Here is a 21,469-nt window from a genome sequence, read left to right as displayed (position 1 = left end):
TAAACTGTCATCACTGATTCAGGTTAATTATTAACGTTGGCGAGTTAACGCTTGGTTGCATTCCGTTATGACTTCTTTGGAAACGGAAACTGCTTCTATGAAGACGCAGAAACCTGGGGATAGAGTTCTTGCTGTTTTGCGTGGAATCTGCAGCATGGTTGCCCATTTTGCCGCTATAGCTTTCACCGCTTATATCTTTTACATATCCAGTCCTGGCTCAAGTAAGAAAATGTCGTATAATCTAACATTACTTTTTTTATCCTCTGTTTACGTTATTAACAAGTATAGTTGTACAGAAATACTGCTAAAATAATGACTGGGCGCTAGTTAAGAATCTCCCCCCCCCTACGAGACTTCATTAGCACCAAAAGGTTTTGTAGAACAAATATAACACCTATTTGAATTTCAGGTTTGTTTTCATGGCACCCTACATTGATGTCTCTCGCATTTAGCTGTTTGATGGTTGAAGCTATTTTGGTGTTTTCGCCGGAAAGTAGTCTATTTATAAAGGCATCTCGGAAGACTAAGGTTGTTACATATTGTTATTATTAAGTGTGCTAGTGGACCTTCGGCATAAAAAGTCACCTAAAATGGCATATTTGCCCAAAACAATGTTATCCATTCATTACTCCCCAGTCTGCAGAGTATGACAGGTGCACAGGTGTTTTTTTTAAATAAACAAACCAAATCTGTATTTAACTAACGGTTTCCTAATGTTATTTGGAAATTACACACATTGCATGCCGTTTTTTATTGATAGAAAGCACCCGCGCACACAAAAAACAACTGTCATATACGCGTGAGGTCTCATCCACAACCGAACTGCCATATTTTGCAGACTGTACTACCTCCACTTTGTAGTCAAGTCCCCTAGTAATAAAGGCTTATGCTTCCATCATGTTGAAATAATACCATGTCTCAACCTTCTACAAGTAGTATTGTTTTAATAAATACCATAATAAGAATACATGTTTCAGGTCCGAATACACTGGATTCTACAAACCTGTGCAGTAGTTAGTGGGATTTTAGGTTTCTCTGCAATCGTGATCAACAAAATAAGAAACAACAAAGAACATTTTAAATCGTGGCATGGCACTTTTGGACTGATAACTGTTATTTATGTTATTGTCCAAGCTTTATTCGGGATATTTTTGCTTTATCCACAAGCTGCAAAGAAATGGAACTGGAAGCTTATGCAATTAAAAGTATATCACGCTACATTCGGCTTACTGGGCTTTACCCTTGCTTGTATTACCGTTGTGTTATCTTTATTTTCCAATTTTGTTGTCAAGTCCGCGGGGGTGGATGGTTTTATTTGGGGATTATGTTTCTTTTGTCCAACATGGTGTTGCTTTATTGTAATGAACCAAGTCACCAACGCATACTTGCCCATCACAAGAAAGTCCGCACCTTTGTAGGTTTTACTATAATTTTAAATTTTTTACACTTCCTAACATTGCATTATGTGTTGTATGAATATAATAAGCAGAGTTTAAAATGCGCTGCGACAAATGCATTGATTTAAATATATATTATAACTTATGTCAACAGTATAGGTGGGGGAAATTGCCACAGACTTTTTGGTTTTGGTGACTTAATTGTGCAAACTTTTTATGTTGTGAATCTTTAGAGTTGCATTAGCAAAGGCTACTTTTAGTTGTTTTAAAGTGCTAAATTATGATTCAGATTGATACAATAATACCTATCCAACATGTGGAAATATTGTTTTTTAAGCATTACTGTGCAAAGAGAAGTAAAATGAGTTAACTCGTTATTTGTGCAACTTGGTTGATGGATTGAATAATAAATATTGCAAGAAATTATGTTGTTATTATAATTAAACACTTTGAAATTAGGCTAGTTTTTAATCAGTAATTTTGATTGAATATATATAGTCCTTTATATTATTGTAATTAAAGGTTGTATGGTTAAGAGCAGGGCTACTAAGTTGGTGTTAGTGACCCAGCAAGGTGTCGTTGAGAGTTTTTCCATTTTACACAAAAGCCTATATTATAGTTTCTGCTATTTACCGTGAAGAGTAGCATAAAATTTTAGAAATGGAAAGCCCTGCTTGAAATGAATGCTTACACAAAAGTAGTGCATATAATATAGACTACAATTATACTATTAACCTTGAAAAGTTGCAGAAAATTTTAAGATTGAAAACCCTGCTTTAAAGCAACATACAAAAATGAATTCATTAATATTTTAGATAAGATAAGGTAACGTAGCTACCAGCTGGTACATGTAATGAAAGAGTAGTCAGATTAGAAGTTTTAATTAAATAGCCTGGCTGTTGCACCCATGACTCATAAATAATTATTTTCATTGTATAAATTGAACCTTGTTTTATTCCGATCTAGAAGAATAAGGTGGAAAATTAATGTTACCTAAAAAAAGTTGCAAATTTTAAAACTGAATTAAAGAAACTAGAAACATTATGTTGTGTATCAGGAGTTACTGAATAGACTGAGAAACTACATGGTTTACTCTTTTATTCACCAGGTACAGAGTAAAGCAAGAAAACAAGTAGCAAGAATTGTCACTTCAGGGTAATGAATGAAATATATATATATCAATATGTATATTGTGTTATAAATTTTTGCGCTAAACAAAATTAAAATGTTGAAGTGTTAAATACGGCACGGGTGTAATTATGGTCTATACATGTTATGTTTCTTAAAGCGTGCTAAAAGTACTAAATATGCAATTATGTTAGTGCCCATATAAATTAAAGCACTGTACACTGCAGTTACATTGAAAGATTAAACGGTACAGTGCAAAAGATTGTTTTAACACAATGTATTTACACAGGAAAAGCACGGACACCATTCATGAATGTAAATGGAATAGAACAACTGCAGCTGGGCACTATTGTTATAAACTTATGTGCAGTCAATCTTTCAGTACAGATTTTAAACCAGAATTAAAAAGTATTAACTTGTAGACCACTGGATTTTGTTTTTATTGTACACACATAGTTAGTAATATCTTGTCTAAAACATATAAAGAGTTTACCTTAAAACTGCAAACATAAGTCTTATAAGTAAACTATTGTTCTAAATGACCCTAGGCAATTTAAGACTGTTTACACTGACTTTGGTTATCAGTCTAACAGCATAGGACTTCACACAGACACTAATTTGTCTGGGAAGAAAAATCAAATTGGATATTTCCTTTATATAAGTTGCTTGCAAGGATGTATTAGTGCCAATTTCAAGCAGACACCTATTTTTTAAAACGAAGTGCACTGCATTCTATTTACACATAATGCAATATACGAATATACCATTTACAACTAGCAACTGTGGATGCCAAAGCTGCTTAAATAGTTACAAGTGTACGTCCTTCACATAATGCCTACAGCCGCTGTCATAGCCGCCTAACTTTTGAAAACTCAAAGTAACCATCATTGCACTATTACCACTCTATAGTGTTTATTTTAGGACCTGTTTGTAAGATGAGCTTTTACATTGTTTATATATTTTTATTGGGTACTCTGATTTATTTTCAGTGTGTATACGCATACCTTGCATACCCATGTTAGGCGCCCATGACCGCTGTTCTAACATTTTTATGTGGACGCAAAAATTAAAATACCGACCGTCTAAAACAAAATAGTTAAAAATAGAAATAGCGTAAATAAACAAGGAACCTCTATGGTGACGGATTCTCATCAGACGGCGAAGAAGTTTCAACTTCAATTCGAACAATGTCCGATCTTGACGACCCAGAAGAAGTGGATACTGAGTCTTCTACAGACCTTGGTTCAGTGTTTGTTGTATCGTCTTCCATTTCTGGCCACTCAGATGAATCGTTTTGTTGCTGCTCAGCTTTTTGTAATCTTTCGTCAAGAGCTTTGATGGCTTTATTCCTATATATTTAAACTTAAATAAGAGCTATAGGTATTTTTCCAATAAAACAGAGTAACAGACAATTAGAATTTAACACACACAGTGACTATTGCTGTGTCAATAGAATATTAATGGCCAGATTTTTAGTTCTTTCTACATTGAAGTATTTGTTATCATGCATTTATTTTGTTTTAACTGCCCATTAATATAATCTAACCTTCTCCTTTCAGCGTCCAAAGCATCAACTCCAGATAAACTGATCGTTATTTTGCTTGGAGCGCCCACATCATATCTGTACGAAGTTTTCCGGCAAAGTTTCACTTTAAGTAGAATGTTGTATACAATACCAGCAATGATCCCCATAGGTGCGTCGAGCGGTTTTGGAAAAAATGACTTGAACGAAAAATTTTCAGCAGCGTCACCCCTTCCTCTACTATGGCCTTGATAAAAGCGTAAATACACCCAAGCCACAAGTGTACCAAAGCACACAAGAACAACATAACTCCCTGTAATGAGGCCTGCTATTCTGAGCAACACAACCAAGAGGATATTTACAATCGGAAGGTGTTTCATGAAGAGTCCAACAGAGCCTACTATCATCTGATCCCCCCTACACTGCTTAAGTGCCACAAGCACACCAGCTGTATACCCTGCCATACCATGAATGCTAACTTCAAACAAAAATCCGAGGCTTCTTGTAACCATGTAGCAGGACAGGTAAAAAAATCCAGAAAGAAAGCCAGACAGGACTGTTACGATTCCGAAAAACGATAAAAATCCAATCATGCCCCATGCCGGTTCCAGCACTTGAGAGGAATAGATTAACACCAAAAAGTTTGTGAGTACAACAAAAAACTTTACTTCGATGAACTGGTATGTAAATATTGTCCATATCCAAAAGTTGGGGGGTATAAGAAATCCCGGTGTAATGGCCAGCGGCTTGAGAGTGTCGAACACATACGACAAGGCGTAAAATAAACTGAGCAGCACGCAACCAAGCTTTGCAGTCAGACTGGTTTCGCGAATGAAGTTTACACTCGCCAATCTTGCGTTAACAAGCAGGCCTGAAGCCATTGTAATATTTTACCAAATAACCTGAAAATTAGAATGATATTGATATTAAACAAGAAATTTAAAACAGCCAAGAAAAAGAGGTCTAAAACATTTAACAGCTTATAAACCCAGAGGTTATGGATTCAAGGCCGGTCGCCTCAGACAAGACATTCCATGAAAATGGCCCCAACCCAGTTGTCTCTAATGGGTTGTCCAAAATGTCAATTATACATAAAAACAAAAAAATCGGTGTCCCCCAGAAAACAATCACCCACAAAGTTACATTCGTGGTCACTGTCACTGGTAAGCTAGCAGTCCTAGCATGAAATGTATAAAAACAGAACACCCTGGTTAAAACACTGTCGTTTTCTGACAACGCAAGCATAAGACAAGTTACATTCGTTAATAGCCGTTAAATAGTACAAATATATATATAAGGATGACTTAACAGGATACCCGGATGGTTCACGTCAGCGAACGTTAGGTAGATAAATACAGAATAACGCAACTGTCCAAAAAACTGCTACACTATCAACCCCTATTTTATGTATTTTATTTTATAAACATTCTAACTTATCAAATGACGTTGCAAATGTCAACAACCTACGATTCAACATTATGACAGCACAAACTCACAGCGTCAGTTGATTTGTGACGTCATAGTGCTACAACGCGGACAACTCGACAACAAAATTTTCGAAATATTATTTTAAAATATATTTTTTGAAGTTGTAACCTTTGCTGTTATAGGCCCTTGTTTTACATAACACTGTATAAAATAAACTGTATATTATTAAAACTTTGGTCGGCCACTTTTAAAAGTTAATTTTCGACATGAACGTAAAAGAATATGCAGTTGGTATTAGTTACGCCTAAAATAAATTTAAAAGCAAACTTTTTGCTGGCAACTCACTATACAATTGCCTTCATTATCTATTACATTAAAGTACGTGTTATATTTACACAGCAGGCCTACAAATGTGAAACCGAACCTATGATTTGGTCTGACATGGTTCGTACAGGTGTAATGCACGTTTAGATATGTGTAAGACACATTTTGCACAATGGTTAAAACTCCCTAGTTACCACAGTACAGCACAGCGAATACAATATGCATACTACATAACCTTGTGTCCGTTTTTTTCTTTTATTACAAGATAAAACAACGATTGCGTACAAAGAGATGGCAGAAAACGAAAGAAATTTTAAAAAAACAATAAATGAAAGTGTATTACTGCTCTCACACACCTAGAAGCAGGTTTAAATTTACAGTTTGATACGAAACACTGCTCCAAATTTGTTCTAAAACATTTCTCGCAAGAAATCAAAAACGACGTCTTAAAGTCTTTACCATAGCCCTGCTATCCACCACATAATATCCTCAGCTTAAGTTACATACAACTTGATTCGAGGACATTACTCTTCTACAGATGGGAGCCAGAACGCCATGTTAGTGCATGTTGAAGCTAGCATCATATACCGTGGGTTGAATTTAACGCACTGCAAAGGTCCAGGGTGACTACCATTAAGGACTGCTGTTTTACTTCCGTTTTCTGCGTTCCAAACATGAATTCTACCATCTTGAGAACCTAAATGTCAAAAGTTATCGCAATTATTTGATAATTAAGATAAATTGGGGTTAGATAATCTAAGTTTTTATTTTAATGTCTTATTAGGTAGTAAACAATGAATATTTATAGAAATGCATAATTGAATCCTCACGACTCTTGGAGTTTTTTAAATGTTAAAACTTTTACCTGAAAGCACGTATTGCCCATCTGGACTAAAACTTGCTTCTAATGGAAGACCTTTAGTGTTTAAATGGCCCATAAATGTTTGAAGGGGTTGGCCATGAAACGCATCAATTAATCTGGTTCAAAAATTGTATTAATATTAACACACATAATAATGTATGTACAAATTTTAACAACATAATTTCAAATAGTATTTTAGGGTCATCTGGTATAAAAACGTAATATATTTCCAACGTTTTATCTGCAAAACGACGAGACTTTATCATGGAAGTTGGTTTGACTTGAATTTCAATGTAACGCAACAGTACAAGCCCGCGAAAAAACAGGAAAGAATTGAAAAAAATGTTAAACGTGATAAGGGCACTGTAAAGAGAATTTGGGAGGGCAAAAGCACGCCGCAGTCACGCCAAAACAACTTGAAGACGGAATAAAGAGGAGACTCCTTAGGTTTATATTACAAAATTACATTTATTTGCACTTACCTGATCACAGTTCCGTTCGTGGCAATTAAAATAAGTTTTCCATCAGAACTAAACTTTAATGACGTCCAATCACAATCTTTATCTTGTTGTAAACGGAAAGTGGTAAACGGGCCCTGCACAGACAAATACCTCATAAAAAAATAATCACTAAATAATGGTAGCAATAATTTACAAAAAACAAACAAACAATAAATATTCAATTTCGTTTACTAATACTATATACCAACACTGCAACAAACTTTAAACTAGCAAATTCAATTTATAATGTTGTTAAATTCTCACTCAGAAAGATTCGCATTGGGAATTCATATCTGCTAATTAATGGCAGCGTCAGTGGACAATAAAAAGTGAAAAAGCGTCTTTAAAATAATAAAAATACCATACTTTGTCAAAGGATCTCAGGTCGTACAGCTTGATCATTTCAGAGTTGATACCAGCTGCAAATATAAGACCTTCCGGATCAAATGAAGCAATCGGTCTACCAGGTATTTGCATTCTCCCCTGACACGTTGGTGACCTTAAATCCCACAATCGGATTGTTTTGTCCAGAGATCCGGACAAGAATGAATCATCCACTGGCGACATGCATAAGCACACAACTCGTTTTGTGTGGCCGGCAAAATATCTCAAGTATTTGTTGTCGTGTAAAGATTGGTATCGAATCGCATCTATGATGAAAAAATGATAGGATATGGTCATGCATAATTTATATAACTGCTACAATTTCACACTGATAAGTATAATATTTAATTTCATACAATTCCCAATACACACTATAAATATACTACTCTAATTACTGTAAAATCGAAGGCACAAACACATAACACTAAACCTTATCGCATATCAACAGTATAACCAAGCCAAAGGCTGAACTTTAATAATATTTTCTTATTAAATTTATGTATATGTTTTTGTTTTAATTTGTAATATAAGTCGTTGCATAGGTTTTTACTAAATAGTATTGTCTATGTCTAATACTAATCTAAATGTTTGCATAACTCTATTCAAAATAAATAAATTTACTACTTTTAAACCAATGCCAATCTTAACATTTTATTTGACAACTCTAATTACGATTACAACAACTCTAATTGCACTAGTTTAAATATTTTGGTAAAGTTGAAAATCAAGGAAATATTACCATCAACTTTATTTGAGCTGTAAATGACTGTGTTACCAGCATGCGTGTAGTTTATATGGTCCACTCCATATTTCTTACTGTTAAGAGTTCGTTTTGACCTGCAGTATGCAATGTGTTAAATCAGGTATGCACCAGTCTGCAAAGTATGGCTGTTCCTGACGAGATCTCGCGCGTGGAAGACGGTTATTTTTCGCGTTCGCGCGTGCTATCATTAAAAATCTGCGTGCAAAGCATGTACATTTTCAAGCCACGTTAGGAAATCTTACTTAATTTAATACGTATTTTTTTCTTTGTTTAATTAATTGGCGTGCGTAGGACAAATTGTGGCGTGCATAACCGAAAGTCTGTAAAAAAATCGCGCGTGCACCTGCCATACTCTGCAGTCTGGGGTATGCATACGTAGTATACAAATTTCTTTTTAGTATATATTTTATATCTGTTTTCTAAATTTAGCATTTAAAAACATACAAACATATATATATATGCACTTTATCTTTGCCAAGCAGGCATGAAAGAATAATTAAGAAAACTTTTTTTTTCGCGTGTTTGGTGGAACATAAACATCAGTGTCTTATCTCATAACACCTGGTGCCTTCTCGAGTTGCCATGTATGCAATTGGCCATGACCTGCATAAAACTTAGGTAAGGTATATGGGACATAAAAATTGCTATATAGAAACTTTTCTTCAATACCGGTACTGTCTCAGATTTGTGTGTTATAACACAGTGTGTTATAAAATGCATTTAAACAGCAATCAAATACTTACTTTCCCTCATTTGCACAGTCGTATATCACAATTGAATCATCGTCACTGGCTGATATCAAGTTTTCTCCATTTGCAGAAAAGTCAATGCTGTTTATTCTATCTGTATTTTCACGAAACACTTTAGCAACGCGAAAGCTTTTAACTACAGAGTCGCCAAGCTTCATTTTCAATTATAAAGTATCTGTAACATATACAATGAACAAATTTAAAAAATACAAACAATATAACAGTTTAACTCGTCTACAAATTCAAAACGTTCTAAAACTGCAAGTACACAAAAAAACTAAACAATAAATTAAAATAATTTCAGAAATCGCACACATGTTTTATGAAGCATGACTTTGATTCAGACATAGAAATTTAGTAAAATTTGCTGCTGTGGTATTTTCTAAATTTTCTTAACGTAAAAAAAGGTTCGGATTTTCTTGAACTATACGTAGCAATGCAAATATAAATAAAAAGTGTATATAGAAATATTATTTCATATAAATCTCTTTAAAAAAAATCCCAAATAAATGTTACGCCGCCCGAGGATCGAACTCTGGAAATTAGGCTGTATATAATCTGTTCCCATGCCTTCAGCACGCGCTTAAACGGTTAGGCCACGATTTCCAGTTACATATACGATCGAAACTTTCATACTGTCTGGGAGTTTGGGAGTTCGCATGTTAGTGAGACAATGAATCTACAATTTTTGCCACTAGGTCGGTGCCGTTAACTTTCTTTTCCAAGGACACATATACGACTACAATGGTAGCAGCGACGAGCCTTTAACCGATTACCTTTATGTTTAAGGCAGGTACGCTTATATACGAACTGTGCCACGGCGCTGGTGTGAAGAAACGACAAGTATGACGTTTGTTTCTGTGTATATTGGCCATGGTGATTGCAAGGACCTATTGGTTTTATAATTGGATTTATTATGTTGGGTGTTGTTCCTTTGCCACCTGACTAATGAATAAATGAATGAATGAATGAATGAATGAATGAATGAATGAATGAATGAATGAATGAATGAATGAATGAATGAATGTAACTTACTTTATCCTCGCGTAGCCAAAAAATAACAAAAACGACAGTCGTTATCACACGAGTTTAACACCTCGTGCCAGCTTACAAGTTACCATGTAGGCTATGTTACTTTGTAGGTGATTATTTTTTGGGAGATTTTTTTATGTATGGCTGATAATTTGGACAACCCATTAGTGACCACTGGGTTAGGGCAATTGTCGTTAAGTGTCTTGCCCAAGGACACATACACTCACATAATGGTAGCAGCGTCGAGCCTTGAACCACCTCTGGGTTACAGGCAGGCGCGCTAACCACTATGCCAGGGCACCGGACCTATATGTCATAAAGTGTATAATACTGTAGTGCCAGCTCAATGAATTCAGCTGCTTCTGTACAGCTTAGAGAATGTGGAAGAATTGGAAGAATTGGATATATATATATAAGATAAATGTTTAAATCGTGAAAGAGTAGTTGTTTTGGGGATAATCATTTGCTTATATATGGATGTTTTAACATATATAGTAGGATGGGGAAGACGGGACACCTTTGGCACATAATGTCCGAATAATCAGATCGTGTTTCAAACAATTAACAACGGTCTATGGAAGTGAGGATACAGTTTTATAATTCGCTCAATGTGTTAGTTTCCTACAAAATAAGATGCATAAAGAGAAGAGAATGAAAAGGTGTCCCATCTCCCCCCATCCTCCTATATTTATAGTCTACTCCAACGTAATCGAAATAACTGCCTCTTACAATACTCTATTGTTTACCAAGACATTCATGACTAATGAGTTACAACGTGCTGCAAAAGGAAACTGCCGCAGTAATTTCATCTCGCGCGATGTGGTGATAGTTCCATGAGTTATAGCACATGCGTCTCCTGGCACACGTGTTGCCGGTTCTGGCCAAAACAACAGCCAGCAAAATAACTCCACGAACAACCGTTTATTTTCACCATAACTGCAAGAGTAAACGTTAAACCAGAAGTGTATTTCACATCCAAACTTTAGCAATGGTTTCCAAGTTATTTTCTACTCATATAGCTCGTGTTAAGGGGGGTCGTTTTGCTGTTAAGTCCTATCTCTTCTCTGTTTTAATCAATTTTGCCGGTAGCCTACTGTAAACGAATGGGCAAATAATTATTATTATGGTATGTTGTAAAAAAGATGGTGTATTCTGTAGACTATAGGGTAAGTCTAAAGGTCGAAAGTCATAATATATCAGGTCATAGACTATATGTTTAAGCTATAGGCTTTAGGCCTAAACGTGCCATTTTGTTTATTAATATTCACCCTCTGTTTCTGCGTACAGTGTTTAATTAATATTAATTCCAAGCCAAAACGTGATAATTTGCAGGAAACTATGTGCCAAATTTCACATCAATTTTACAACACGATATGCTGAAATAGAATTCAATATTGATAAAGTGGCAACAGCGTCTGACATGTTTTGGAAAGGTTCAGCCGCTAGCGACAAACGTTTAATTAGCGGATGAAATATATCGTTGTTAATTAAATATGTGTTGCCTTTGTGGCTTCAGATGATTAATGTTATAGTACGCAAAATAAATGACAAATATTGGCAATATAGTAATGTGTGATAGGATGGAAGATCACGCACCCAGCTAAAACCCATGTTTTCTCATCGTGTTTTTGACAAATGACAACGCTGTTTTAAAGTCGCGGGTGTATATTATAATTTCTGAAACTGTTTTATGTTTACTACCAAATAAAACAAGAAAATAAATTGAAATAATGTGACATCTTAGTCAACCTTACTATATAGGCCAGGTCTAGACAAAGTAGATATAAACAGCTTTAGCTCTACAACATCATCACCACTAGTAGCGCATTAATAACAGAGTCAAGAAGATGTACAAACGGTTACTCCAACTTAATGCAACAGTTTATAATGCGCGGATATACTACTTGCTTTTGGAATAGTTTGTATTAGCGTAATAGGTATTCTACTTGCTTTTGCAGGTCACACAGTTTCAAAAACTTAATATTGTCCCAATTCACAGAATAAACGGCGAGATAACTCTATGAATGTATGCGGATGTAATTCTCACGCGCCATTTTCGCTTCCTATTATACAAGTACTTTATACTGTATGCTACCGATCTAAGTCGAATAGGGCGGTCTATGTGTGCCGGTGTGTCCAATAAAGTTCATAAAACTCGTTGCAGCTTTAATTTTGCATCATTATAGCTACGACGAGACAGTGTTTGGACGTAACTGTATATGCGCAGATTTTCGAATATTTTTTAGTAAATAGGCAAATGATTCGCCGACGTGGTGTTTTTCTGCCTATTTTTTCAAAGTGTCCATGAAAAAATTGGGCATAAATCCCAGAAGGTGGTAATTTTCTCGCTATATAAGACCTCGCCTAAATGGATTAGAATCGTCAAATCATTTGATTATATGCGCAATACCTAAACCAATGGTTTCTTGTGGCAAGAACGCGGGTTAGACCAAGCGTCTATAATCTTCACAACTAACATAACGTATGTTTCTACGTGGATTAGGGAATATAATGAATAGGATTTTACCACGGGTACCAGATATTGCGCAGTAAATCTCATAATTCTCTCGCTTTTTTGTTTTCGTTCATTTTAGTACCACGCGAATTATATCAACGACGGTCGGTATTTCGTATTATGGGGTAAGATGGGATGTGATTATGTTTTGAACAAATACCAACGCTATTTAGGAGTCGCGGGGCTGCGATTATGTAATTCTGGAAAATTTACTTTGTTTACTACCAGCAAATCGCACAAGAAAGAAAAACAAAAACATATTGTTTGACCCGCCTTAAAATACATTGCGACTTAGCACAAATAAAAAACAAATGCACTAGCAAAAGAAAAAATATTTCTTTTCCGCAACGGGCTATATCTTGGCCTACCATGCAGCAATGCACTTACACACGGCTTATTTTGCAAACTGTACAGACGTGTTTGTTGTTTGTCTCAGTTGGTATCCCAATGTCTTAAGGCGTGGTAACTATTTGTCGCGGCGTCGATACGAAACGGAAATGAATAAATGCGATATATAATTTATTTATCTTCGCATATATAACGGAGCGGGCAGTGCTGTAGTGGTTATAATAAAGTTGTTCTGTTTCACACAACACCAATGTTAAGATGCTACAGCGACAGTCGTTGCGCGCGACATTGCTTCTAGTTTTGTATAGAATGCCAATTACTAATAGCAGGTTTGAAGTAAAGAATCCATTGAAATTAAATGTAGAGTAATTAATTTGCAAAGTCATAAACCTAATGCGAATTACTACATTTCGTAATATTTAATTCTTCCTTCGGTCACGTAGATTTAATCGAATAACATGGCACTCTCAGTTCAAGAAATCGAACAAGCAAAGCAGAGCTTCCCCGTGTTGAAGCATGATAACTTCTTGTCGAACCATTTGACTTTACCAGTATATGCAGCGCTCTACAAGAAGGTAATATTCTCTTCTATTTCTCACACTTTTTTATCCATGGCGAGTTTGTCGTTTAGCTGTTGATTCCCTTTAGTATTTTTAATAGTATTTTTGCTGTCGTTTTCCGAGAGAAGAACAAAACGGTCACGCCTTTTATCCAAAACGTATTTTCTTTTTTTATCAATAAGTCTATTTTAACAATTAACTGTTGTTTTACCGTTACTATCCTGTTCGCTTTTGTAAAATTCTTTTTTATCACCAAATATGACGAAAAAATTAAAACATCCGATCCTACACCACCCTAATATAGGTTAATAGCAACCGCATTTTTAGAAAACCAGTAACGGTGTAACCTTGGACTCGTGCATTCAAACCGGAGTCGATACACCAGGACTGCAGTTCGGTATGGTTGTTGGCGATGAAGAATGTTACACTCTCTTTAAGGATATATTTTATCCAAGTAATAACCGTTATAACTTCGTATTCATGGGTAATAGGGAACTTAAATCCCAATAAGGGCTATATGGCGCGCCTCGCCGTTTAGCCGAAATATCATGTAAAGAGATATACATCACTTGGTCTTACAAGTAGACTGTTTTGCTTTTTAGTATGTATTATACAGTAGGGTGGGGGAAGATGGGACACCTTTTAACTCTATTTTCTTGTCCCATTTGGTAATAAGCAAAAAAACATTTAAAGAATTATAAAAATATATCCCCACGAATTCCAAAGACCGTTGTTAATTAATTAAAAACCGATCAGGATATTTGGATAATATGTGCTAAAGGTGTCCCATCTTCCCCCACCCCACTATATATGCACCGCAGTTTTGGATATTTTGGATTTTCCAGTCCCGGTTTGTAACTGACGTTTTCCCACACCTTTATAATTGACGCTATATTTCCCACAAGCGTGTTTTAACACTGCCGTTTTGCCGTTGATTTCGTTCGCTTCGTTTTATAAACAGCATGATCTTCGCTATCATTTCTAAAGGGATAAATACAAATTGTGTTCTTATTGTTTACAGTTATCAAGGACTATCATGGTAACTTCGACCCTGCTACCGAGTCGCACGCTGATCATGTCCGAGAGTCGGTTGGGGTTGTGGACGTCAAGCCATTGGACACAAAATACGTGAAATCGGTCCGTGTCCGAGCCGGTCGCTCAATCAGCGGATTTCCTTTCCCACCAAGCTGCACACGCGCCCAAAGGAGAGAAGTGGAAAGTATTATAGTGGGAACCTTGAAGAATCTTGATCAAGATTTGGCAGGTTTAAATTAAACCGTGTTGCATGTTACAACATGAGGTGTATGAAACAAAACGACAGTGTTAAAACGACTGCCGTTGCCCCGCCGCATGCGGGTAAATAGAATTTATTTATATACTGATCGTGTTTTAAACAATTAACAACGGTCTATGGGTGTCCTGAGGATACGTTTTATAATTCTTTGAACGGTTCTTGCTTACAACCAAATGGGAGAAGATAAAGAATGAAAAGTTGTCCCTTATTCCCCCACCCTACTACATATATATTTCAACCTTTGTTTTATGCATAAGCCAATTTCTTTATAAGCAAACTTATACACACATATATACTAAATTCAGATATAAGACGCTTATATATTTAAGTATAAAATGCTTAGTAATACTTACGTTTAAGCATTCTAATGATTTCGTTTAAACCTTGCAGGCTCTTATCACTCAATGGAGTCAATGGAGCCTTCAGAAATAAACAGGTTGACACAGGAGCACATTCTCTTCTCCAATCTTTCCGACTTTTCTTTTAGAAACGATGGTTTGGCAAGAGATTGGCCCGACGCAAGAGGAATCATGATGAACAAAGAACAAGACTTCTTCGTCTGGGTAAACGAGGGAGATCATATGAGGATCATATCCATGCAGGTATTAATATATTGTTACCATTGTGGGCTAAGGTGTCCTAGGGTGAGACACCTAATGACAATTGCTCCAACCCAGTAGTCACTAATGAGTTGTCCAAATTACCAACCATACATAAAAAGTAAAAAATCCCTTAAAAAATAATCACCCACAAAGTAACATACATGGTAACTTGTAAGCTGACACGAGGTGTATAAACAAAACAAGTTATAACGACTGTCATTTTTTTGGCGACATGATGATAAAACAAGTTACATTCATTCCAAATAAAAAAGTACTGCTATACTAAATACAAAAAAATCCTAAGCCAAAATACAATTATAATATGCATGGCGGCAACAGTATTTAGTATGAATGAAAGAATGCATGTAACTTGCTTTCACCTTGCATGGCGTGGTAATGACAGTCATTTTACTGTAACTGTTCCCTTACATTTTTAGTCTGGTGGGGATCTTAAAACTTGCTTTGAAACCTGGAAGCAAGGTGAAAAACAACTTGAAACCGCAATGTTGGTAAGTTAAGTTTCTGTTGAAAAGCTTGCAGAAGAGTTTCTTTTCCTGACAATATAATATCCTGTAAATTGCTTAGAAGTTACCTTGTTATAGCTATAATACCAGGTACAGGGTATGTGAAGCTTCATTATAAGAAGAAATAACCCATAGTGATTTGCAGCACATCCCAAGCATAACTAAAAAGAGATGTTTTAGTGGAATAGTTTTGGGTACATTTTACCCAACTAAAAAAAGATTTAATATTTCCCACAATAAAAATTACTTTTATGTACAATAGGACTTCATTATACAATAAATACCATGTGAACCACTGTAGTATAAGAACCACTGTAGTAGGTGACCAAACTAAATTAAAAAGGGACTCACTTTTGATTGGGACAAAGGGGTTCAAAATGACTGGCACAGGTTAATGTACAATCTGTTTCTCTTAGAATGCTGGTTATAAATTTGCATGGAACAAGAAACTTGGATTTCTTTGTGCTCGTGCTAGCAACATCGGCACTTCAATGAGATGCAGTGTCCATGTAAGACTTCCTAATTTGTCAGCACATCCACAATTCGAAGAAATATTGAAGAAATTGGGGTGAGAAAAAATGATTTTGTGTTTTGATCTTTTTTCTGAAAATCAATAGATTTAAATACTGTAATAATGTAAAAACTGTTTAAAACAGACAGTAGTTTAGATTTTACCCTTTTACTTTAAAAACAAAGAAACATTTTAAAATTGCCAAACTGAAAAGCGATTTAAAATTTATCTTACTTTTAAAAACAGATAAAAAATAATTTTAATTTGCAGAACAGAAAAAAGGTTAAACTTAACCAATTGTTTTTGCAGTGTTGCCAAACGTGGAAACCATGGCGAATACCGATCCTCAACTGAACCGGAACTTTTTGACATCTCAAATATAAAGAAACTTGGAATCTCGGAAGTTGAAATTGTGCAACAAGTCCACGAAAGCGTCACCAAACTTATTGAGATGGAGCAACAGCTAGAAGAAGGCAAACCATTGCAGTTTTAAGCTGATGCTGACATCACCACTTTGCCTTGAAGAAAAAAAATGAACTATATAACCCAGAACATTGACAGAAAAAAGTAGCATATATATACATGTGTGCATCTAAAAAAATTGAAAACAATGCATTTGTATATATACGGAATAAAATCGTTATTGTAATTTCTTGCCATTTATTTAATTATAGTATCTTTAATACAAAGGTCTCTTACCTATTTACCAGGCTCAAAGGTGTTACACAGAAGGCTCTAATACTGTTTTTTTTTTAATGCAAAAAATTAAAAATGACAAACACTTGAAATTGCTGAAAATGACAACAAAGGATTTATTTAAAATATTTATTTTAATGTTATTTTGTAACATTAACTCAATATATTTGGCAAAAAAACAATTACACAAAATCTACTTTACGTAAGTTTAGTGGCACAGTGGAAAAACTAAAATTCATTAAACAATGAAAAGTCAATAAGGGTTGGTATTTTTCGAACAATTGGCAGTGCGAAACATAAATCTGTATAAAATGCTTTACAAATTTTTAAACAGTCATTTTACAATTTATAAAACTTCATTTATAGTTATAAAACTTACTACAATGTCGTGCTATAACATTTTTACATTGCAATAACTCACATAAATTTTGTTAATTCATTAATTTTTTGTAAACAAATTATATTAAACAGTGATGGTGTAACATACATATTAAAAGTAGCAATTAATATGATATATTGGAGAAGAAACCAAAGTCACATTGTAAGTTATACACAAACAGAAAAAAAAGATGGAATATTGCAATAAAACGGCAATGAATACCTACGACTAAATCTCTGTTCCCATGGCGTGCCGTAACGAAGGACTTACAGAATAGAATTACAATAAGCCGACCAAAATAATTCATATTCGTAAACTGTTTTTGTAAAAAAAACAAAAAAACTTCATCTGCTTAAATATTAGCACATACATTGCATATAAACTATAAAACTGGAATAAAGTTTTCATATTTGTTTAGGTCACCCCATAGTTTCCCCACTTTTATCCTAACTGCTAGTTTGACTGACATAGGAAACGCATCCACCATACAACGCTCTATTACAGAAACAGCTTCATGTAATTTCTTTTCATCAACCTCATAAATAAGTTCATCATGTATGTGGTGGACCAAGAAAAAATCTGTAGTGTTAGACCTGAAAAATAAAATGAGAGGTCATGAATGAATGTAATATTAATAACTTAATTCTCTCTTCGATTACGGAGATTTAAACGAAAATACAGGATATAGCAACAAAACAATAGTTGTTAAAACACGCTCACACTTAAAAACGTACTTACATTTATTGGAAGAAAATAGTGTGTGATCTCTACACCTAACAGACAGACCCATTTATGTTTAATTAACATCAAGTAATGTAACTGATTTATCCTCTCATGGAGAGCAAAAACAGTCTTTATAACACAAGTGTTCTATTTCATACACCTCATGCCCGCTAATGGGTTCCCATGTTGGTAAGGTAAAGCAAATACGCTGTAGTTAAAGAGCCTAATTTGTAACCAGAGGATAGCAGATTCAAGACTCACTGCTGCTATCATTATAGGAATGGGTTAAAGAAACACCCAATATTCAATAATGGTTTGTCCAAATTGTCAACCATACAGGAAAAAATTACTCACAAAGCAGCAATTTTTTGACATTCGAAAGTGAGCATAGATTAAGAAAATTGAATTTTGACCAACACATTAAAAAATATTACCTGGTATTTTGGTGTAATGTGTTCCACCCTAAACTAGCCACAGCACAGTGTATTTTATAAGTTGCCATTTTCACTATATCGGCAGCAGAACCCTGTATCGTGCTATTAACAGCTTGTCTCTCCGCATGTGAACGCATCTTCAACCGAACACTTTTGATTTCAGGTAGATAACGTCTTCTACCTGATATTGTTTCAATGTACCCCTGTAATACAAACATTCTTGTTAGATTTTTTTTCGAATTTAAGCATGATAAAAAAGAATTTTAGTCGTTTCTGCTTTTGAATAAATAGTTTAAATGTAAAACCCAGGCATTATACGAAGCTTTTCTGGTCAGTCTCTTTAAGCATGATAACTAAGAAAGCCTAAAAGTTTTAATTTAGAATAAACACCAATAATGTAGGGGCATTAAACACAGGTTTTCTAAATGTCAAAAACACTGAAGATTTTACCAAGTAGTCACTAATGGGTTGTCTAAATAGTTGGCCATACAGAAAATAAATAAACCATCAACCACAAAGTTATATAATTGGTAACTACAAGTAAACAGGCACAATGTGTATGAAACAGAACACCTGTGTTATGACTCCTGAAATATCCAAACAAAACAAAAATAAAACGAATCTTTAGCAAGAAATGCAGATTTCAAATTTTCACATACTGTATAGTTCTAAAATTTTCCAACAACGATCTATAAATTATAATATGTTTCATTTACAATACCTTTTCCTTGCATTGCGCAACCAGTCGATTAAAATAAACTTTAACCATGGGATAAGAATTCATGAATGAATCCATTGCGTTTTGTGCATCTGTTTCGCTTGTGTTCATTTGCTGTGCTAGTGTTTGGGCTCCCATACCATATAAAATACCTGGAAGACAGAATAAGAATTTTTCTACAAAAAAGTCCTTCAAAATTTGTATATGTTATACGATAAATTTTTCTGCAAAAATGTCGTTTAAAATTTGTATATGTTATATTGCAATGAAAATTGCAATATGTGCTGAGTTTTTGTGTGTGATCGTTTATCAGTAACTCCTAAACAGTGAGGGTGTAAGTTTGTAAGAAAACTAAATAAATTTCCGTTTTATTTCCATTTGACCTAAGTAGTAATTTTGTGTAATGATTTTAAATTTGGTTTTGCTCTCAGTTGGGGTGTGTATAATATTACAGTAGGGTGAGGAAAGATGGGACACCTTTTCATTCTATTTCTCGTGGTATTTGGTAGAAAACAAAGAACAATAAAAGAATTATAAAACGTATTCTCACGACTTTCATAGACCCCTGTTATTTGTTTAAAATTTGGTCAGGATATTTAAATATAATGTGCTAAATCTTTTCCCACCCTACTATATTAATATCTAATCATGAAGTTACTTATATGCTCACCATAGCAAGTTTGCTTGGTGGTATCTCTTTGCTTATCAGTTACGTCATCAATTGAACTTATCTCGGAATAAAACATGGCGGCAATACTTTTGAAAATATCAACACCCGATGAATTAAAAGCTGCAATAAGAGTTTCATCTCCAGACAGATGCGCCAGGATCCGAAGCTCAATTTGAGAGTAATCAGCTGATATGAGCAATTTACCTGAATAATTTGGGATTATTATTATAGGTATATAGTACTGTTGGGGAAGATGGGACACCTTTATCCATAATATCCAAATATCCTGATCATGTTTTAAACAATTAACAACGGTCTATGGGAGTCGTGAGGATACAGTTTTATAATTCTTTGAATGTTCTTTGTTTACTACCATATAGGACAAGAAAACAGAATAAAAAGATGTCCCATCTTCTTCCCCACCATACTATACATAAAATTGTGTATTTTCGAGATTTTGTCTGCCATCCAGCAAGACTTTATCAGGTAACATTACTATTATATTTTTTTTTGTTAAATATATTATATTAAAAAATGTGCTTTATTTTTGATGTTTTGACCGCCATCTGACAACACTTCATCACATACTTTGATGTTTTTTTCAACCAGACGAGCCACTAAAAGATTATCTACATTATACATACCATTTCCAGCAACAAAAATATTCCTTAAACAGAAACTTTGTTCGGAATCTGCTTCACTTTTACTGCCCTAAATAAGAAAGTAGAAGTTTAATGAATGTACACATAATTTATAATGTTCAGAAAAAAAAATTTAATTAATCATATCATATGTTTGAATGCGAATCTGCGACATGGTGTCGCAAATTTAAGAACTGGTCAATTGACCAAATCTGGCCTAAATTCCAGGTGCTTGGCATTTTCAGAAAATTTCAGAAAAAAGGGGTCGCTAGCAAAAAAGTTTAGAAAGCTCCGTTTTGAAGTATTCAACTTTACAAAAGAAATTCTTTACCTTTGTAATTGAAAACTGCTTTGGTATGCTTTGAATATTTGGTTCCGACATTATCATTCTCCCTGTATTTGTTAACGTGAGACATTTATGGTGTAGCCGACCACACGATGGTGGGAGAGAGTTGATTAGAAGAATTACCTGAAAAGTATTGAAAATATTTAGCAACCTAATTTCAACTTTGCCAAACTTTAAACTTTCGGAAATTTCAAATTTGCAAAATTATGGGGTATAGTAACTAAATGACTTGAAAAATGGTGTATTCTATTCTATGTGGGTGAGAGCCTGTAGTGTGGCATGCCATGGAGGATAGAATTTAGGCCATGATTGGCTCATTACCCAAAAACTTATACATTCTTTACAAAATTTACAATGGTGTAACGGTATACCTTGTTCAGAGCATAGTTGACAGTCCTCCAAGACATTATACACGGGTA

At 34.7% G+C, this 21,469-nt stretch overlaps 5 protein-coding genes across 6 annotated transcripts; 2 read left to right on the top strand and 3 right to left on the bottom strand.

Moving 5' to 3' along the window:
- Positions 1-30: 30 nt before the first annotated feature.
- On the top strand, positions 31-1,823 carry LOC100181837 (cytochrome b561 domain-containing protein 2). The gene is made up of 3 exons (XM_002124661.4): positions 31-221; positions 410-528; positions 978-1,823. The coding sequence occupies exons 1-3, from the start codon at positions 68-70 to the stop codon at positions 1,416-1,418; spliced, it is 714 nt and encodes a 237-aa protein (XP_002124697.1). The 5' UTR covers positions 31-67; the 3' UTR covers positions 1,419-1,823.
- Positions 1,824-2,333: 510 nt separating this feature from the next.
- LOC100183463 (transmembrane protein 115-like) lies at positions 2,334-4,953 on the bottom strand. The gene is made up of 2 exons (XM_002129951.4): positions 4,072-4,953; positions 2,334-3,874 (listed from the first exon to the last, which is right to left on the bottom strand). The coding sequence occupies exons 1-2, from the start codon at positions 4,926-4,928 to the stop codon at positions 3,658-3,660; spliced, it is 1,074 nt and encodes a 357-aa protein (XP_002129987.1). The 5' UTR covers positions 4,929-4,953; the 3' UTR covers positions 2,334-3,657.
- A 1,082-nt stretch (positions 4,954-6,035) lies between these two features.
- Positions 6,036-9,253, bottom strand: LOC100181112 (WD repeat-containing protein 82-like). The gene is made up of 6 exons (XM_002130004.5): positions 9,052-9,253; positions 8,285-8,382; positions 7,528-7,811; positions 7,144-7,256; positions 6,665-6,777; positions 6,036-6,496 (listed from the first exon to the last, which is right to left on the bottom strand). Exons 1-6 carry the CDS (start codon positions 9,213-9,215, stop codon positions 6,324-6,326), a joined length of 945 nt encoding a protein of 314 aa, XP_002130040.1. The 5' UTR covers positions 9,216-9,253; the 3' UTR covers positions 6,036-6,323.
- Positions 9,254-13,367: 4,114 nt separating this feature from the next.
- On the top strand, positions 13,368-17,089 carry LOC100178741 (creatine kinase B-type). Its single transcript, XM_002130058.4, has 7 exons — positions 13,368-13,527; positions 13,840-13,966; positions 14,534-14,776; positions 15,197-15,408; positions 15,846-15,917; positions 16,349-16,500; positions 16,753-17,089. The coding sequence occupies exons 1-7, from the start codon at positions 13,411-13,413 to the stop codon at positions 16,934-16,936; spliced, it is 1,107 nt and encodes a 368-aa protein (XP_002130094.1). The 5' UTR covers positions 13,368-13,410; the 3' UTR covers positions 16,937-17,089.
- Positions 17,090-17,252: 163 nt separating this feature from the next.
- On the bottom strand, positions 17,253-21,463 carry LOC101242017 (DNA polymerase I, thermostable-like). Of its 2 annotated transcripts, XM_004225452.4 has the most exons (7): positions 21,422-21,463; positions 21,036-21,173; positions 20,708-20,774; positions 20,064-20,267; positions 19,397-19,545; positions 18,676-18,878; positions 17,253-18,111 (listed from the first exon to the last, which is right to left on the bottom strand). In XM_004225452.4, the coding sequence occupies exons 1-7, from the start codon at positions 21,455-21,457 to the stop codon at positions 17,901-17,903; spliced, it is 1,008 nt and encodes a 335-aa protein (XP_004225500.1). In that variant the 5' UTR covers positions 21,458-21,463; the 3' UTR covers positions 17,253-17,900. The 2 variants fall into 2 exon arrangements, with proteins under 2 accessions (XP_004225500.1, XP_026696632.1); XM_026840831.1 differs by lacking the exon at positions 20,064-20,267.
- Between the last annotated feature and the right edge of the window lie 6 nt (positions 21,464-21,469).

Source organism: Ciona intestinalis, chromosome 1 (assembly GCF_000224145.3).
Source record: "Ciona intestinalis chromosome 1, KH, whole genome shotgun sequence".
In the NCBI taxonomy this organism is placed as follows: Eukaryota; Metazoa; Chordata; class Ascidiacea; order Phlebobranchia; family Cionidae; genus Ciona; species Ciona intestinalis.
This window is presented reverse-complemented; position numbering and strand designations above follow the sequence as displayed.